The following is a 19,515-nucleotide window of genomic DNA, read 5'->3' on the forward strand; positions in this document are numbered from 1 at the left end:
ATGGGATGGGAGAAAGAGGAAACTTCTAGTAACAGAGGGCTTTCCCCCAGAACCCGACTGTGCATTGGTCAGGCACGCACCAGGCCAGGACATCTGGGCTCCATGAATCTGCTCAGCAAGGACTGTTGGCCTACTATGTGCCAGGGTCCTGCAGGAGAGTGGCAGAGGCCCTCAGCCCACACTCGCTGTTTGTGGCCCCAGGCCAGTGGCACTTGCCATACGCTGACTTAGATGTACATTTAAGCATCGCTGACACCAGTGTCTTCAAATTGTTCTGGGATAAATCCTTTGTCCGGTGGACTTCTGGGTTAAGGCCAATTAAACTGCTGCCAGGTAGGGCTTATTCCCTATAAATCAGTGGGAATGTGGTCACACGAATTTTAAATATCAGATTAAAATCAAATTAGTGGGAAAATTTGGAACAAATTGCCTTCAAGTACAGTGAATGAGTCTATTTTTAAAATGTTGCCGCACCAGGCAAAATAGTGAAGCAAACACATTTCCTAACAGCGAGTAGACACCGTGATGGGAGTGATTTGTCATGCTTAGTCACTGTAATTGCTCTAGCAAAACTGAGGAATCAAATAAAACGTGTTTGCAAATTGTAAATCACTCCGGGAGGCTACTTCAGACGGGTCCGAACCTGACACTGAAGGTCACAGCATCTCTCTGGGGGCAGGCCGACACCTCTGGCACCACCTTGCTCTCTGGGCAAGGGTTATGCCGCACGTCCAGCCGAGACCATTGCCCAACGGACCCGAGAGAGGGACTGCCATAATCAGCGTGTTTCCTCACCAGCTCGGGGCCTGGAGGGCACCAGGAGAGTGCTCCAGCTGGCTTGGGAGGGAGGTAGGGGGTGCTCCCTGAGGCCTCCGTGGCTGGGCAGGGAAGGGACAAAGGCTGCTCAGGGAGGAGAGGCTTTCTTTCTGGTGAGAGGTTGGCGGCTACTTGCCAAGGTGCAGAAATACCATCAGATCTAGAAGGCTTGGGACAGGCTGTGATGGCTTCCTTGAGGCCCTGTCTGGATCACTGGGTGACATGCCCTGGCCCTAGGCCACCTTGTTGGGCCACTGGTGATCCTGTTCTTGGTCCCTCAGTATTGACTTTGCCAGTCATCCTAGAGTGGGGCTAAGAGGAGAGATACACCCTATGGAGCTGACCATCTCCTGGGGCCTGGCTAGCCCCTGCTTCTGGTGCTAAACGAATCACACAGAGGTGTTGAGGATTATCTAGAACCAGATAGGCTACCTTTCTTAGGCCTTTCGTTACTCCCGTAATGCTGAACCCTGGTCCCTCGAGCCCCTCGGGAGGATCTCAGGCCAACCCAGTGGACCCTTGCGTGGAAAGGAGGGAGTGAGGATGTTTCTTAAGCAAGGAGAGAGAGGAGTTGCAGAGAGAGCCATGCATTCAGACACATGTGTTGAAGGCCTGCCGTGGGCCAGACACAGGCCAAATTCAGCAGGAAGCCAAGAAAGGCAGGATCCCAGGCAAGGTCACGTCATTTGGCTCCAGGAGTTCATGGTGACCTTGGGGAGAACAGTTTCCAGAGAGGGTGAGGGTGAAGGTGGAGGGTGGGGACAGGGAAGATGAAGGTCAGAAAGTGGCTCTCTGGGTACATAAAAAGCACAAAGGATGTTTTAAAAAAAACACTTTCTATTCCAACTTGATCGCTATAAGAAAACTATTTATCTTTCAGCTGGCCTCAGGTGGGCCTCCAACCATGGTCTGAAGAAAATAAAATAAAATAAAATAAAATAAAATAAAATAAATAAAATAAAATAAAATAAAATAAAATAAAATAAAATAAAACAAAACAAAACAAAAAACAAAACAAAACAAAACAAAACAAAATAGGACTACTTCCATTCCCTAAAGAAAAATAAAAGGGTCCTACTTCTTGGCTCTGCCTAGAGAGGGCTTCAGAGCAATAGCAGATCCTTTTTCTGTAGTCTTTGTCCAGCCCCTGGGGGCCCCTGAGGGGCAGCCAGGCAGTGTGAACCCCCGTGCCCTGCTCCCCTAGCAATCATGTCTGCTTCTGAGAGCCCAGCTGATCTCCTTGCTCTGAGTGCCCACCCACTCTGCAGTCAATGGGGGACCTCTAGGGTTCAGGCCCCATGGGGTGCCAACACCATCTTCTGCTGTTCCCCAGCAAGGCGGTGGGCTTGGGCACAGCGAAGGAAGAGAAAGGGGATCTTTGGAAGCTATCGCGTGGGGAGTCCTGTTCCTAGTGGGTGGGGCCAGAAGGCTAGAAAAATAATAAATAAAAACAAAAGTGAAGGGAAGCAAAGCTCTTGGGTGCCAGAATGGGGCTGGCTGAGGCTGTGGCTGCATGAGTAATGGGTTCCACATTTGTCTGGCTCCATCTGCAGCGACCGGGATTCAGGATGCACAGCGGGCCTTGCAGGGGGCTGGCAGGGAGAGCCCAGCTATGGCCAGATCTAGGCATCCCCCTGAGATGGCCCCATCCTGGGCTGGCCACAGCGTGGCTGAAGCACTGGTGCGAGCTCACGCTCCTGCATCCCAGCCTCCCCCCTGCCCCCGCCTGCAGCTCCTGGGTCCCTGCCGGCCTGCACAGATTGTTCGCGTTATTAATGCCGTTTTCCCAGAGATTCCATCTGGCTTTTTAATTGCTCTGGGATGGGGCTAGGATGCTTTGATAGTGAATTGGTATCTTTCCTATGTCTCTGCTTACGTCAAATGCTCCATGCACAGAGAGGGGCTGGGGGAGGGGAGAAGTGGGGGGGGGCATCAAGAGAAGAGCGATAGTATCATCTTTCACAGAGACAAGAAAGATCTTTCAAAGGTGCTGGTGGTTTAATTCTATTTAAGGAAAAGACGAGAAAGGCCTTCCCCACCCACCAGTATAGGAAATAAACAGATGGGACAGAGCCACCGTCCAGGCAAGGACCCTACCCCGTGTCTGCAGAAGGGCCGTGGGTGCCTGGAAGGACAGGCCTCATGGATGAGCAAGGTCAGGGTTTCTGCTCTCCCTTGACCGGCTTCCCTTTCTCTCCCCCACAGCCCCCTCTCCTCCCATGAAATCAGCAGCTTCTGGAGGAGGCCTGGCAGGTTCCTGCCTGGGAAGGAGGGGGCGGGAGACCTGGGAGGGGCAGACACTCCTCACCAGTCCCAGTGGCTCATCACAGGTGTCAGGGCCAAACCCCACGTTCACAAATTCCCAGGAGATCCAGGAGATAAGGGTGACATCCGTGACAGTGCTAAACCATCAGGCGGCATCTGGCAGCAAAGGAGAACTTCCCTCTCTCCGTTTCACCTTTGCTTCTTCCCTGGAGGCTGGCTCCTCTGAACAGCACTGATCTCAGGGGCCACCAGGCTCAGGTGGGCCACCGAGGGGGTGAGGTCCCTGCTACCTCTCCTGAGAGAGTACAAGGCAGAGGCATCCAGGCATGTTGGACTGGGTCCATGACCAGGTCTTGGATCAGACCGCTGCCTCCAGGAAGCCTTCCCTGGTGGCGTGTATACACACTTTGAGCTTCCCTTTATTGCACTTGTCACCCTTAAAATACATCTTGGGACCACAAGACTGTGAGCTCCGGAGAGTAGGAGCCAAGTCTGTTTGTCTCCAGCTGAGTGACCCATCCTTGGCACAGGCCCTGGCACCCAGTAGGCATCCAATAAATACTTGGGGTGTGTTCAGTGCCAGGCTCTTGGAGTGGTTCTTCACAAAGGCTGCAGTCAGGAGGGGAACCATGGGGGCCCTGCAGGAAGCAGTGGGTGGCAAGGAGCAGCTCTTCCCCGGGGGCCCCTCTGGCCAGGCACAGAGCACATGCCTGGTCGGTTCGCTCCACACTGCCCCCTCCCCTTGGCCGATTGCTCTGTCCCCTGGGGGCCCCCACTGGCCCTATACCTTCCCTAGAGTTGGCTTTGGTCGGATCTGTCTTGGCCCCAACAAAGTCTGCCTTGGACCTCAGGGTCTACAGTAGGAGGGGTGCCCCTTAGTAGGCTGACAGCTTTGCAAGAGGAAACCCGGGAGATGAGGCCGTGGGAGGGGGGAGGGAGGAGGGCAGGCAGCAGGGGAGGCCCTCCCCTGCTCACCCTGGGATCTGTTCTGGGGGCAAAGGGGGAGGCTGAGGTTTGGCCCCCTCAAACAAGAAAAACTGGAATTAGCACTGAACTCAGAGAGGGTTTGCTGGGGCCTAGCAAGCTGTGGCCTGCCCTAGGCCTTAGGCAGGCGGTGGGGCTCTGCCTCTTTGGTTCCCAGGGTGGTGGGGCAGGCAGCCGCCTCCACACTGGGCTCATGGCCTTTCCTCGGCCAAGAGCGGCCATGGGCAGGGAGGCGGCAAGACACAGGACAGAGGGGGCGGGGGCCAGGGTGCGAAGGGGGGCAAGGCACCCCTGTTAACCACACTGGGCAGGTAAAACTAAAGCTTTCAGGGTCGAAGGGTTGTGTGTAATTTCTTGAAACTGTCCCAGCCCACATTGGCATACATGGTAAGCTGCTCCAGTGAATTCTCCGGGGGTGAAAATAGAAGGCGAAGAGTGTCTGCCTTTTACCCTCAGCGAGAGTCAACTCTGAAAGCCCAGCCAGCCTCCTGTGCTACTTCCTGCCAGGCCTGGTTCTATCAGGCGTGAGTGTGGGCCCCTCTGGTTGGCTATCGCTGCGGCTAAGGGGGCGCCGGGGTGCCTGTCCTCCTAGGGCAGGCGTCTGAGTGGGGGACGTGGTCCAGGGTGGGCACAGTGGGGAGAGTGTGTGCTGGCGCTGGCTCTTTGCCAGGTGGTGTGGGTGAAGGACCACACACTCACTGCGGGTCCCCTTCCGGCTGGTTGGCTGGGGCAGGGCAGGTATGGAAGGTGGGGCGGAGGGGTGCTCTGCCTTCAGGCTGCCCTTGGGGGCCCTGCTGGGGTAGGCTACAGCCACACAACCCAGAGCAAGTGGGGAGGGGCCAAGGGGCCTCCTGCTTGAGGCCTCGCCCTGCCCTCCCAGGGTCCTGCTGGTGGGGAAGGCAGGACGGGTATGAGCAAGGCTGCCACAGAGCTAGCGTTGTGAGTGATCTAGACGCAAACGTGGCCGAAGGACCCCCGGAGCCTGGAGCCACCAGCCAGGCCTGTTCAAGTCCCAGAGAGCCTGTGGCAAGGTCAGGCAGAGGTGTCCTTCCCTGAGTCCCTCTGTCCCTCCCAGGGGCCCAGGAGAGGCCACACCAAGGCCCTGTGAACCCCCCTCAAACTCGCCCCCCGGGAGACTCTCTCTTCAGGCTTTGGGCTTTCTCAGCTTGGAGCCTGCCCTCCTTCTGCCATTTATTTGCCTTGGTTGGGAGAAGTCACCCCCTTAATGTAAAGAGGGGCTCAGGATGGGAGAGCTAATGAAAGTCGGGATCTCAGCCAGAGAATACGCAGTGATTATTTACAAATGTGACCTGGCCCACAGAAAACACTGGAAGTAGCTTTTCTGGTTTTAAAAAGACACCAAAATTTACTTTGATATGTTTATATTATAGATATAATACATAAAACATCTAGCATGAAACTCTACGTTCTCCCCAAAGGAGAGAACCAAGCTGTCCTTCCCTGCTCCCAGCCCCAGCGATCTGTGCATGCTGGCTGGAGGCCGCCTCCCTTCCAGACCAGGAGCCAGGGCCTCTGGGGGGACAGGCCTGCGGGCGGCCCAGGCCGGAGGGCACCGAGGCCCACAGCCCCCCCAGCCCCCCCCCCAGGGAAAGAGGAAGCCCACCTCACCTCTTTGGTTCCCCTGGGAGCAAAAGCAATCCCCAAAAACCAAAAGGAAAGAGAGCCGCAGACCCTCCCTGCAGCTGCTGACAAAGAGTCTCATTTTGGCAAGTATCTGAGCAAAACCAAAACAAAACAAAAACCAAATAAAATGGTGGTTTAACATAGACGTGCGCATTCACATTGCACAAGGCACCGCTGGGACACAGAGAGGCCAGATACAAGTGTTGATATCGGCTGATAAAGCAAAATATTTGGAAAGCTTCTCATAACTTCGGTCCCTCTGGGATGGACAGATTGTGCTTCATGTTTGTATGGCAATGCTGGCAACATACAGTACAAGGCTGATGGTCCCAGGGTCCCTTCACCCCCCCCCCACCTCCACCCCCGACCAGAGCTCTAGGTTTCCCTGCGCCACCAGGCCGCCACTCCCATGAACACATGTCCGGAGAGCTAACCCATGTCCTAGCTTTCTGGTCTGACTGGGGGCAGGGGGCTCCCACCGGTCACCTGGTGACCCCCATCTAAGTGAGTTCTGCCCAGGGAAGCCCAGCCTGTTGCAGGCTGGGAGATTAGAGGCAAGGAACTAGGGACCCTCCACCTTCGTGTAGAACTGGGGGAACAACCTTCCAAGTCCCTGTATTTCCTCCCTTCCAAGGACAGGCGATGGAGGAGCGGCTAAGGCTGGCTTGTCGGGATCTCTGCTCCCTGAACCTTCCTCCTGCCATGGGCCTGCACATTGCCTTCTCTCCTGGGGGCCTGCAGCCTCAGGAATGAGGCAGGAACCCTCCAGATAAAATGACAAGGCACATATTTGCTCCCCCTACTCGGTAGGAATCGGAGCGGTGAGTTTGCGTTTCCAAGGCACAAGGTTATTCCTTAATACTAGAGTTGCCAGGACTCCCGGCTCAGCCCCACGGCACTTCTCTCCTGCAGGGAGAAACCATCGCCTGATCCCTCATCTTAAACGCACCGAATCTGGCGCAGAGGAAGGCAAGGGGCACGCGCGGCAGGCCAGGCTTTCTGGCGGCACCGGAATCTCCTAGTCCCGGCTTGCGCCGCTGGGCCAGTCTTGAGATCCGGAGACCCGAAACCACTCCCTGGGTCGCAGCCGGCGGCCGGCCCAGGGCGGTCCCGCCGCCCCGCGCCTCACGCGCAGTTGCCCATGGCCTTGACCAGGGAGCTCTCGGGCAGCTGGCGGAAGATACCCCGCAGCGTGTCCAGTTCGCGGCTCAGCTGTTCCACCCGCTTGCGCAGGCGGTCATTGTCACTGGTCAGCTCCAGCACCTTCTGCTGTGTCTCCACGTTGCGCTGCTTGGCCTTGTCCCGGCTCTTGCGCACGGCGATGTTGTTGCGCTCGCGCCGCACCCGGTACTCGTTGCTGTTCTTGTCCACCGACTTCTTGACTTTGCCCGCGCCGCCGCCGCCCGCGCGGAGGTCGGGGTGCGCAGCGGCTAGCCCCTTGAGCGCGCCGCCAGGGCCTGGCAAGCCAGCGGGGCCGAGAGCCGGCGCTGCGTGAGGGCTGGGCACGGGCGTGGGCGGCGGCGTGGGGTGGCCGGGCTGCAGGTGCATGGTGGTCTGGCCGCAGTGCGCGATCTGGAACTGCAGGTGCGGGGCGGCCAGGTGCGCGGGCGGCGGGTGCGGGTGCGGGTGCGGCGGGGGCGGCGGCGGCGGCGGCTGGTAGGGGAAGAGGCCGGCCAGCGCCAGCTGCTTCGCCTCGTCCTCCTCGCGCGGCTCCTGCTTGATCACCAGCGGCCGCAGCGCCGGCGCCCCGACGCGCTCGTACAGGGGCTCCAGCCTGCCGTCCAGGTAGCCGGCCGCCGCGCAGCCGTAGCCAGGAGGGGGCCCGTGCGCCCCTCCGGGCATCACGGCGCCGCCGGGGCCCCCGGGGGCGCCCGTGTAGTCAAAGTCGCCGCCGCCGGCTCCTGCGGGGGCCGCAGCCGCCTTGGCCTTCTCCTGCTGCCGGCTGTGCTGGAACAGGTCGGCCAGGAACTCGTCGTTGAAGGCGGCCGGGTCGATGTAGGCGCTGATGTCGATGGACGTCTCGTGTTCGCAGATGCCGCCCAGCGGCTCCGGGGCGGCAGGTGGGGCGGGGGGTTGCGCGGAGCCCGCGCCCCGGGGAAAGCCGAAGGCGGCGCTGCTGGGCGCGTGCGGGGGACTCTGGAGGTGGCTGCTCATCGGGGGCCGCGGCTCCGCCTCGTAGAAGTCGGCCGACTCCATGGGGGAGCTACAGTCCTCCCGGCATGGCGAGCCTCGGCGGCCTCCAGCCTGCGCGGGGCGCCAATGCTTCCACCGCCCACCCGGAGCCCCGACTCCTTCGCGCCCGCGCAGCTCCCGGTCGCGAATGGCCAGGCCCGCGCGGGCCCCGCATTTATACCGGGGGCGTCGCCCTTTAGAGTCCGACGGCGGAGCGGCGCCTCCTGGGTCTTAGCGCCTGCCTCCCGGAGGGGGTGGTGAGTGGGGCAGGAGTGCGGCGCGGGCCGGGAGGCCCCGGCGCAACGCCCACTAACCCCCTGCCCCGCCAGCGGGACCCGGACGCGCGCGCGATGCCCCATCCTGGGCCGAGCTGTCGCCCCCGCACACACGTGGTCGGTGACTGGGCCCCCTCCTCTAGCTTCCCCGAGGCACCCACTTCCAGCCAACGGTCGGGGAGTCCGGGAGCACCCAGACGCTGCGCGGGGCGGGGCGGGGCCGGGAGGGGGCGAGGTGGCGGGAGGCTGGTGGAGGGCCAGTCTTGGTCTCTGAGCTACTGCGGCGCGGACTCGCTTTAAAAGCTAGAACTAGTCCTGTTCGGGAGCCGCGTCTCTGCTAGGCGGCGGCGTGGAGAAGGGGCCGGAGCCGGGGGTGGGAGGCAGGGAACAGTTTGGGACGTGTGGCCCAGCGCACACAGCTGCACGGAGAGGCCGAGGGAAGCGTCCTGGAGCGCGGTGATTTTGCGTCTTTATCTCTGATCTCCAGGCGACCCCACCGATTCCTCGCAGAAGTACCTCTCCCCCGCTCCGCCTCTCACAGTCCTTTGGGGTCCCACGGGCTCTGCACCGCCGGGCGCTAGGACCCCGCGAGGAGCGGAGGGAATGGGAGGCGGCTGAGGCCGGGGAGCCTGGAGCACCCTGCCGGTCAGTCCGCTTGGGCTGGAAAACTTTTTCTTTTTGATTACTTCTCCTAGCCGTAGCGCTAGGGTTGCTAGGCGCGCGGGGCTGGCGCTGCTATCCGGCCCTGGGCCGCCAATTCTTTCCTGCGGGACGGGCCCAGCTGGATTCCAGGGCTGGGGTACCGGGGCGAGGTGGGGCGCATAGAGGGAGGGGGCGAACTTGACTCGGGACGGCGATCCCAAAGCGGGGTTGGCAGTCAACCGGACCAGGATCCACTGTCTCCCCCCACTCCCCGCCCATTCTGGTAGGAACGGGGTTGCCAAGGGAGCCGGGGCGTCCCAGAATCCGAGCACCTACTGGGAGAACTCTGCCGATGGTTCGAAGCGCGCGTGGTTCCCGGGATCTTGGGGAACAAGGTGGCCAGGCCCGGGTGCCCCCTGGCCGCCGCCTCCGCATTCACTGCCGCCGGGGGAAGGGGTTTCAGGCAGCGCGTCTCCCCAGCCACGTGGCGCCTCGCGGTTCTATTCCCGGGATCGCGGGTGGGGGCGGGGGGCCGCCGCCGGCTCCCGTGGGGCCTCCCGGGACCGCAGGTCGTCCCCACCGCCCCTTACGACTTTGTGCGCTGAAGCCCGACACCGCCTGGGTGCCGGTGGGAGGTGTGCCTGCTTGAGAAAAGCCGGGCTGCGCAGGTCAAGACCCCCTCCCGGCCCGCGGCCTTCCCAAGCCTGGCAAGGCGCCAGAGCCCGCCCGGGAGCCCTGGAGGAGGCGCCCCGCAAAGGCACGGCCGGCCCCGGGAGGCCAGGCTTCCACTGTGGTCACTGTAAAGAAGCAACTTCGTCTGGGGAACACATACTGTGCTTTAATCAAGTTCCTATTCAACATATTCTCAATGATTAATGGCCCAACTGCTTCCTTATTATTATTATTATTATTATTATTATTATTATTATTATTATTGGTCCAGAGCTCATACGCGAGATATTTTAAGCTTTTGGCCTGGGAGTAAAAGTAAATATATTAAATAAATAACCTTTGTGCGCCCAGAGCCGCTCTCTGGGCCAGAGGCAGGACCCATTTCTGCACCATGCCCCCGTGGGGACCTGGAGGGAAACCCATAAACGCTCAGTGGAATTTTCATTTTTTTTTCCTGTGATGCAAAAACTAACGGCCCGTGGCAGGGTATTAAGAAAGCAGAGGGTCCTGAAGGTGTCCCGTGCCTCGCATGCACACCTGGTCTGCACCCCCCCCCCCCCCAGGGCTGCTGTTGCCAGGACAGGCAGCAAGAATGTCTCCTCTTAGGCTGGGAGGACACTGTAGAGGCTCTGGGGCTGGGGAGGAATAAGGCTTCCATAACAAGGGAGTGTGGGGGTGGGGGTGGGCAGAAGCACAAGTGGGGCCCACACCCAGCAGCCCCGGGTCCTCCCACAGTGGAACTAGAATTCTCCCCATGAGGCCGGCTCAATGCCCACAGATGAGAGGGGGCCTTGCCCTCTCAGGGCTCTGGGCACGGGGGGGGGGGGGGGGGAGACGAACAGGTCAGCACACAAAGTCTGCTAGAAGACAGTGGCCTTCCCACAGAGGGGGTGACCCCAAAAGAGCAGGGGATGGGACGGGGCAGAGAGCACTCGGTCCCTTAGTTCAGGAGACACAAATGGGGTTGAGGAATAGGGGTGGTCTAAGAAAGGGACGCCCTCCCCTGGTGAATATGGGGCTCTGAGGGGAGGCAGCAACCACATTTGTCTGGGGAGGTACCCTGGGCTAAACTGTGCCCCCCCAAATTCATTCATACAGTATGACTGTATTCTGAGATGTGGTTTTTAGGAGGTCATAAGGTTGGGGTCCTAATCTGATAGGAGTCATGGCCTTATAAGAAGAGGAAAAGAAGGAGGTATTTCTCTCTCCCTCTCTGTCCCCCACTGCCTCCCTTCCTCCCTCTGCCATGTGAGGCCAGAGAGAAGGCAGAGTGTGTAAGCCAGGAAGAGAGCTCCCACCAGAACCTGACCACGCTGGCGCCCTGATTCCAGACTTCCAGCCTCCAGAACTGTGAGAAAATTAACGTCCGTTGGTTAAGCCCCCCTGCCTGTGGTAGTTGGTGATGGCAGCCTGAGCTAAGACAGGTGGGTTAGAGAGGGCTTCATGCAGGAGTAGACCTTTGAGCTGCGCCTTGAAGGATGAGCAGGAATTTGCTGGAAGGATGGGCAGACAGAACGGCAGGTGCAAAGGTGGAGAGGCTGCGAGGGCATGGCATGTTCTGGTAACAAAGGACAAGATGTGTGGCGGGCTGGAGTGCAGGGATTGCTGGGGAGCGGCCTAGATAAGACTGGATCCACAGACAGGGCTGGGTTCATGGCCAAGGCCGCTCCTGGTAAGGACAGAACCTATCTCAAAGGCTTTTGCTGTCCAGCTCTTAGCAGGTGAGCACTGTGATCCAGTTTGGGTTCCTGAAAGGCCACTGTGGTAGGGGCTGGAGAGAGGAAGGTGGACCACATGAAAAACAACGGAGACCGGAGGCCCCGGGGGAGGGTAGAGGACAGGGATGGATTTGAATGTCAAGACTTAGAGTCTGGGTGGGGGCTGAAGGCCTGGCTTCTGGCTGGGGGTACCATCCCTCAGCATATGTAATGCAGGGAACATAGAGGGTCTGCTCCAAAACCCCTCAGGGTCACAGGGTCTCATCACCTGCGGTTCATCTGCCTGTCTGCTTTGTGGCTCTGGAGAAGGGGACAGTCGCCCAGGAACGGCCTCCAGGATCTACCTGCCATATTTTAGTTTTCCCTTTGAGATCTAAGAGAACACGTGGGGATAGGAGGAAGCCAGTTGTGGTCTGTGGGGCTGAGGTGTGGGAGCGTCCAGGAGCCTGGAGCAGGAGAGTCTTGGAGCTGTCCAAGCCCTGACTCAAGAACTGGCGGCCGCTCCGGGGTGAGACCCCAGGGCTGGTGGAGCCGCTTTGCACGGGAGGTGCTCACGGCTGGCCGGGGTTTGTGGCCCGATAGGACGCGTGCGCAGTCAGCGTTTGGCTGGAATCCCTCGGGAGGGAGATGGCTGCATGGCTCATGCACAATGGAGACAGAGCCGGTAATAAGAGCTGCACCTAAATCCTCTGACCACCTTTACTATTCTTTTTTGTCTTAATCGATGACACTTGGCAGCTCTTGAGGAGAGACCCGAGGGAGAACTCTCCAGTGTGCTTTGGCCTTGATATGCTCAGCAGGCAGGGCCGGGGGACAGGGACCCAGCCCCAGTGGGACCAGCGGCAGGCTCGGCAGACTCGCCAGGCCTGACTTCTGCCACCGCAGGGGCCAGAGGGGAGAAGAGGCATGCTCTGGCTCTGGCTCTCCTTTTTACAAAGGAGGAAATCAGCAACAGAAGGGAAAATGCCTTTTTTGTAGGTGTGAATTGTGCTCCCAGCAGGTCAGAAGAGGAGGCTCTGCCCAGCTGGGGGAGGTAGGGCCAGGTGGGGAGAGAGGAGCCCTCCCTCCATGCATGGTGTGGTGCCGAGTTTTGGGTGCTCTGGGACGGAGTCCAAGTCCAGGGTCATTCACAGCGCTGAGCATTCTGAGAAGACAACCAGAGCCCTGGGAAGTTTTTGTTTGACTCCGAGTCAACCTTCCTAATGCAACACACACAAAAGAATTCATATGTAAGTGTGAAACTTAATCAAATTCTGAAGAGCAAGACTGGAACCAACCCTTCTGATTACTTTTATCGAAAGCTTCGTGCTCTGACTAGGGGCCCTGAGTATCTCATACAATATGTCTAACAGAGTGACTCAATAAAATAACCCCAAAGATCTTCCTAAAACATAGACACGTGCAAAACAAAACCCGAATAACTCATTATGACAAATGCATGGGTTAATGAGTTTTACACTAAGTTGTTTTGTTTTAGATATTGGCAGGTACAGTGTATGAACTCAACGGACAGTCAGCCAAGGGTCTAGTGTTTCTTACCAACAGCGTTTGGGCAACTTGGAGAAGGCATTTTTATCCCTCATTAGATTATACATCCTGTTCCAGCAGCAGAAGGCCTAGTGATGTGGGGGATCCTTCAGACCTGTTAAAACCCCTCCTTCATCATTTACGAGCTGGGTGACCTTGGGCAAGTTGAATGTCTCTGAGCCTCCGTCTTCTTTTCTGTACACGGGGGACAATAATTCATTGTTGTGCATTTCTCAGCTTGTTCTAGGGCAAAGCACCCAGAAGTCACACAAGGCATAATTGACTGTATCAGCATGAGCTAAAAATTATTGAGCTTAGGAAATGTAACTATATTATATGTACACCATATGAAATCATAACCATGAAGATTCAGATCTGTAAAAGATCCATACTGTCAGGTTTGGAGAATCAACTGGTTTCCAGTTTTCTCTTAATTTTCATCAACTGTGATATGTGTATGGGTTTCCGCCCCCCTTGTCACTGCTGACAGATACCAAAAATTTTAGAAAGAGAAAACTGAGCCGAAATTTAAAATTCAGAGAACTCTCTCCATTATCTTAGTGTTGTTTAGCAAATCGGGGCAAAGTCTCGAATTCCGTTTTGTTAGAAAACGCCCTTGGTAGATGATGGACCCCAGACCTCCCCATCCAGCATTCGGAGAACACTCCAGAAAGCAAGCAGTGCATGATGTAGGTAGGCCCACTCCACATTTTTGTGGGATCCGGGACAAGAATACTATTGGCAGCCCCCATACCATCTGTTTAAACACTAAAAGTTATCAGACGAACCAACTGTTTGATCAAATATGTTCTACGTTTCTGCCTTGACAAATAAATCTCTGTCATGCCCTAGAAGTCCAGGATTAAGTTTAGAATTTGACCCTGGGACATGATAGTGCAAGGAGAGCCAACCACCCCCTTTTCTTCCCACCCCTTGTGCCATCCCCCACTGGAAGGGTCCTTCGTTGGGTGGGAGTAGGTTCCCAGCCTGTGCCCCCCTGAAAATCTCTGCCCTCCTGTCACCCTTTGGATGAGGGGCATGCTCACTGCCAAGTCCCTGGTGAGGCAGCCCAAGTGGGCCCAGGCAGCTGGCTCTCGGCTCCGTGGGCAGAGCCTCTCTTGGCCCAGTAGGCTTCTCACCCCAAGGGGAGGGAGCAGCAAGAGGAGGGCATGAGCGGGGCCCTCTTTCCTGAGTCTAAGAGTGGTGGTCCCAGCACTGTGGTGGGGCCGCACTCGTTCCATGTGAGCAGGGGGGCAGTGACCCCAGCACATGCGGCCTTGTCTGGAGACCCCCGGCCCTGCTTCTGGGGGAAGGCCTAACAGTCAACAATAATTCCAAACCCTTTGTCCCCAGTTCATCTCTTCCTTCCGTCCTCAGATTATCCTGGTTCCACACTTGTCCCCACCGAGGTAGCCTCTAACTGATCTCCCTGCTGCCCTCCCTGCTTCCTTGACCCCCGACTCCCCCCACCCAAAGCAGCCCGAGTTCCCCATTAGACAGGCACTTGGTTCGTGTCACTCACCTTGGTCAACCCCTGTGCCCGCCCACTGCATGTGGGAGAAGACAGGCAACGAATGTCTCAACCTGGCCACGAGGCCCTGCAGAAATTGGCTCTCACCTCCTCTCCTCATGCCTCAGACTCCCCCTGGCTCCCCACTGCACTGTTTGCCAAGCTGAGCATCTCCCAGCCTCCGGGCATTGCACTTTGCTCTCCTGGCTCCCTGGAAGCTTCTTCCCGATGTTGGAGCGACTCCTTTCCTGCCATCCGAGTCTCACCTTCTCCAAGAGATTCCTCTGAGGTACAGAGAGTGACCCACGAGTCAAGCCCCCCCCCACCCCGTCCCTCCCGAGGCCACTGTGCATTCTCATTTTCTCCTCGCACTCTCTGGAAAATGGTCTTGTTGACTTATTTTACTTGTTCCCTGTCTGGCTTCCCCCCCCCCCAACTAGAATGCCAGCTCCACAAAGACAGGACCTTGTCTGTCCTGTTCTGCCTATTTCCAGAGCTAGAACAGGCCTTGGCATATGGGAGAGCCTCAAATATTTGTCGAATGAACACAGAATGGATTCTATTCAAGAAAACTGCTACGCGGCCACCCTCCCAGAACTCGGTTCATTCCCAAGACTAGGAGGGCAGCTCGAGGGTGGCCCCCAAAGATGCTTGGGAAGACCCAACCCCCTAAGTCAGGGGTCCCCCAGGGCAGACCCATCCAGAGCCTCCTGAAGCCATGCCAGGCAAGACTGCCAGGGCCGGGAGAGTCTGCATAGTGCCTCTGGGCTAACTTGAAAGAAGCCCCCTCAGGCAGATGTGGCCCCCAGGGGCTTGGCTGAGCAGAAAGTACCTTTGCCAGGAGGGAAAAGAGCCCGTTTCTCTGGAGAGATGCAGCCCAGCCAGGACACAAGGCTTGGTGCATGGAGGCCTCCTGGATTGGGCTCATTTGTGTAGTGCAAGCGCTCAGCCCTGCAAAACAGCCCTGGGGCACCCTTCCACCTTGGCTCCAGAGCACCCTCTGTCTGTACGGTGCTGTGGGGTGGGTGCCCCAGGAGAGCAAGGCTTCATCCTTGGGCATGACTGGACATCAGATCCACCTGGGAAAACAGGCCTTCCTCCCTGCAGGCTCACATGGAAGGCAGGGGCTACTTCAGCGTGTAGATCTGGCAGAACCCCAATGCTCAGGAGATGGGGTACACTTCCCTCGCACTCCCACGCACCCACCTCTTTGACCCTGCTCCTTCTGCTAGATGGTTCCAAGTATCAGCCTCAAGGTGCATCTCTAAACACAAACAGGCAAACACTTGCATGAGGTGAGACACCAAATCTTTTGAAAATCAAAGCAAGAGATTGTAGGTGCTGGATCATGAAGGCTTCAACTCTAGTCCTCTTTCCTTATGGTTATTACTCTGCTCCCCCCAAATCTGAGCCTCTCCGCACTGTGGGCAAAACTGACACTGATTTAACAGGAGAAGCGAGTTGCACATGGTGGGGCTACCCAGTGTCTCCAAAGGCCCCATCCGTCCTGGCCCACTAGATGATTCCCCACGGAAGCCGTGATCGGGTCCTGCTCAGGCTGCGGTAATGTACTATCAGCTTCCAGAGTTAAAAAAGAAGTTGCAAAGATTACCCTTGTTGACACCCAGAATTAATCCTTACCTGAAAAAAAGCAAGGTGGGGGACAGCATGCAGCTTCCCCTTCTCTGGGGGGAAAATTATTTAAATATCCATATGTAGTCAGTGTACAGAAAGAAGGAAGACCTTAGGAGAAATACACACCAAGCTGTTAACAGTGGTGTTGCCTTAGTAGGACACGGGAGAGAACTTGTTCTTTTTCGTTTATACACTGGTATATATGGGACTTTTTAAACAGAGGAGTATATATTTATTACTTTTATAGTTTTATAAACTATAAAAATATTTTAAGTCACCTTAATTTTACAGTTTTATAATTTTTATAGTTTTATAAACTATAAAATGTTTTAAAGTCATCTTAATTTGCTCTACAAATATATAATGCCGTAATGGATTGCAGAGTTTTGTAAATAACTTCAAAATGCTTTTTAATGGCTCTATTTTCCAAATTGAGAAATCCGGACATGTGCTCTAAGCATAAATTATGGTCTGATCTGTGGCTTTGCTCATACGGAGAACCATACCTAGTCACAGACCCCAAATCACATTTAGTTCTATTTTTTACAAGTCAGCTTTATCTTAAATGAGAAAAGCACACGTATTTGTATATAAAGAACTTCTATAAATCCATGTGATGAAGAATCCCCAATCCAAAAGAAAATGGGCATATACAGAGAGTTTATAAATAAAAAAACAGCAAATGCATTTTAAATGTGTTTAAAAATACTAATTTTTTAGTATTTTAAGAAAACGCTTGATAATGTGCTGTGCAGATACATGGAACAAACACGTAGGATGATATATTGATCCAACCTCTTTGGAGGACGGTTTAAAAATGCCTATCTAATTTGAAAGTGTCATTTCCTTTCACTTAACAATTCCACTTATAGAAATTTAATCCCATAAATTCTCATATGTACCTACATGGATATTGCCCAAAACACTTCATAATTGCAAAAGGCTGGAAACAACAGAATATCTGTCTATTAATAGGAGACTGGTTAGGGTAGGGGCCCCTGGGTGGCTCAGTCGGTTAAGCGTCCAACTCTTGATTTCAGGTCAGGTCATGATCTCAGGGTTCTGGGATCCAGCCCCATGTCAGGGCCCTGCACTCAGTGGAAAGTCTGCTTGAGGATTTCTCTCCCTCTCCCCATACCCCTCTTCTTGCTCATGCTCCTCTCTCTCTCCCTCTTTCTCTAAAATAAATAAATCTTAAAAAAAAAAAATAATAGGAGACTGGTTAAGTAACCACAGACAGCTGGTTAATTATCCTCTGTGTCTTTGTTAAAAAAGATGAAAATCTATATGAACACGTATGGGAAAACTCTGATACATTCATTTATACATACATATAATACATATACATAAAATACATATAGACGTACATAATAGATCCATATAAAATACACATACACACATATGAATATGAATATATACATTTACATATATAGTGCAGAGAATGGGTATGTCTCCATTTGTGTAAAAAGAAGGGGGAGGGCCTACCTACATGCTTATCTCGGCCTAGAACATCTCAGGAAGGACACGTAAACAGGGAAACTAGAGAAGGAATTGCAAGTGGGTGAGAAATTTTTATTATACATTAAGATATATAAAAGAATTAAACAATAATTACGTAATAAGGAATTGGGATTGCTCCAAAAATTGCAAAACATGATTGCTGAATATTCCCCAAAAACATTAGTTTTGGGATAATAAGAAGGGAGTTTAATTTAGCGTTTACATAATTGAACAGAACTAAACAAGAACTCTCAAACAAGAGCTTTTTTCCCCCCCAAGAAAATCTATAAACCAATCAGTTATAGTAAAATTCTTTCATGCAACATGAACTCATTTACCCCAAATATGGGACTGAGCTTCCTGTCCATATTGATTTAAGCAGTTTCAGGGACTGCGGGCGGGGCCGGGTTATACCTTCCTATCCCTCCAATTGGTTCTGTCTCTGCCATTTTCAGTCAAAATTCCAAAGGTCACTTGGAAAGCACAGGACCCACTAAGCTGTCCAGACACTCCCTTTTGGCTAGATAACCCCCCGCGGCCCAGATCCCAGCGCAGAGTCTTGGGAACCAGGGGAATGCTGTTACCAGGCCTTGTCCAGTTGGTCAATAATTGGAGGTGACCCTGAACAAATGGAGAGTTTCAACAAGTGTATCTTTAGAATTTGATTTTTATTATAATTGATCAGAAAATCCAGCTTACATTCCAAATGCAGTCATTTTATCATAGTCAAGGTGCAATAACAGTTAAACAAAAACCAGCATGAGTCATGCTCCTATAAAACTGTCTGCTTACAGAGTTTGGCTTTTCTCTAAACGAGGGAAACTCAAAGTCAGGCAGCATAGAAAGGGGTTGTTCTGGCCTCTTACTGGGAGAAATTATTATAAGAAAAGCAGGTCACACGGGATCTGCCCAATGGCTCACTGACATGGAATGTGCACATTGATTGAATTCTTTGGTTGCCCAGCACCATTTGAACACCCTTCCAACATCCGGGGATGTCCCACCTCCCCACGCAGAAGCCAGAACCGCCCTCTCACAGCTGGGATGAAGCCTGTGAAGAAGAGTTGACAACGTACACACTGATGAGAGCCACTGGCATGACTGAGGGGTATGAAGGAACGGGTGCTGCTGGACCTCACTCTGGGAGGGTGACCAAGAGTGTCTGGGGGGCAGTGGGCATGGAAGCTGACCACACAGCTTCTATTCTGGATCCTCTGGTCCTACTAGAGATGTGGCCAACTTCCTAACATTTTCTTGAACTCTAATTTCATTCTCTTTAGCTAGTTAGCATGGATTCTATTGGTTATGCCCAGCTGGGATAAGTCTCTGTCTTGGATGACTAATGAGAACTGGGCCAAGATCAAAGTCGCAGATGGCTCTTTCCACCTTCTCTCTTCCAGCTATGGCTTGGTCCTGGTACCCTGCCCTCTTTCCAAGCCATGTCTCATAGCCAGATGAAGAAAGACAATGTGGAATAAGTGGCTGGTTTGAATGCCATTCATGCACAGTGACTTTGACAAGCAGCTTAACCTTTATTGCTCAGTTTTATCATCTCTAAAATGGGGCAATAAAGCCATCTTTGCCTGACAGAGGAGTTATACAATAAGCCATTAAGAGCACTTAACTGTTGAGGATGAACTTTCCCAGTAAGGGTACAAAATCGGACTAATGTGGGATGTTAGGAAATTTCTTATTATAAGTACTAAAAATCAAAATCCCTTTCACAATAAGATCAGGGATTCCTAGCATTTTTTTTTTTTTTTTCCTGGCCATGGACCTCTTTAGAATCAGTCAACAAAAATAAAAAGGTATATCCAACTATAAGCTCTGGACAAAATCTAAAAATCGACTACTGGAGATAAGAAATCAACTACTGGAGATACTAGAGAATGAAAAAAGCAGGCAGATGCTGCAGGAAGGTTGACACTTAGAAGAAAAGAACATCACAGAGAGAGTTTCTTTCTTTTAAGGAAGCTCGAAGGCAGGCCCCAGTATATGCATGCAGGGCAGCTAAGTTCTGATAGGAAACCTGCAATATTATTAGCTTGATGAACCTGAGAACACAGTTTAGGACAACAACTGTCACTGGAAAGTGGGGAAAGGGATCCAAGAAAAGAGGGGTGGTGCCCAAATTCTGTGCATAAACTCTACCCAA

The 19,515-nt window shown here is 54.2% G+C and overlaps 1 protein-coding gene across 1 annotated transcript; it reads right to left on the reverse strand.

Moving 5' to 3' along the window:
* Positions 1 to 5,403: 5,403 nt before the first annotated feature.
* On the reverse strand, positions 5,404 to 9,399 carry CEBPA (CCAAT enhancer binding protein alpha). The gene has a single exon (XM_027620269.2). The coding sequence runs from the start codon at positions 7,903 to 7,905 to the stop codon at positions 6,835 to 6,837; it is 1,071 nt and encodes a 356-aa protein (XP_027476070.1). The 5' UTR covers positions 7,906 to 9,399; the 3' UTR covers positions 5,404 to 6,834.
* Between the last annotated feature and the right edge of the window lie 10,116 nt (positions 9,400 to 19,515).

Source organism: Zalophus californianus, chromosome 17 (genome assembly GCF_009762305.2).
Source record: "Zalophus californianus isolate mZalCal1 chromosome 17, mZalCal1.pri.v2, whole genome shotgun sequence".
Taxonomy (NCBI): domain Eukaryota; kingdom Metazoa; phylum Chordata; class Mammalia; order Carnivora; family Otariidae; genus Zalophus; species Zalophus californianus.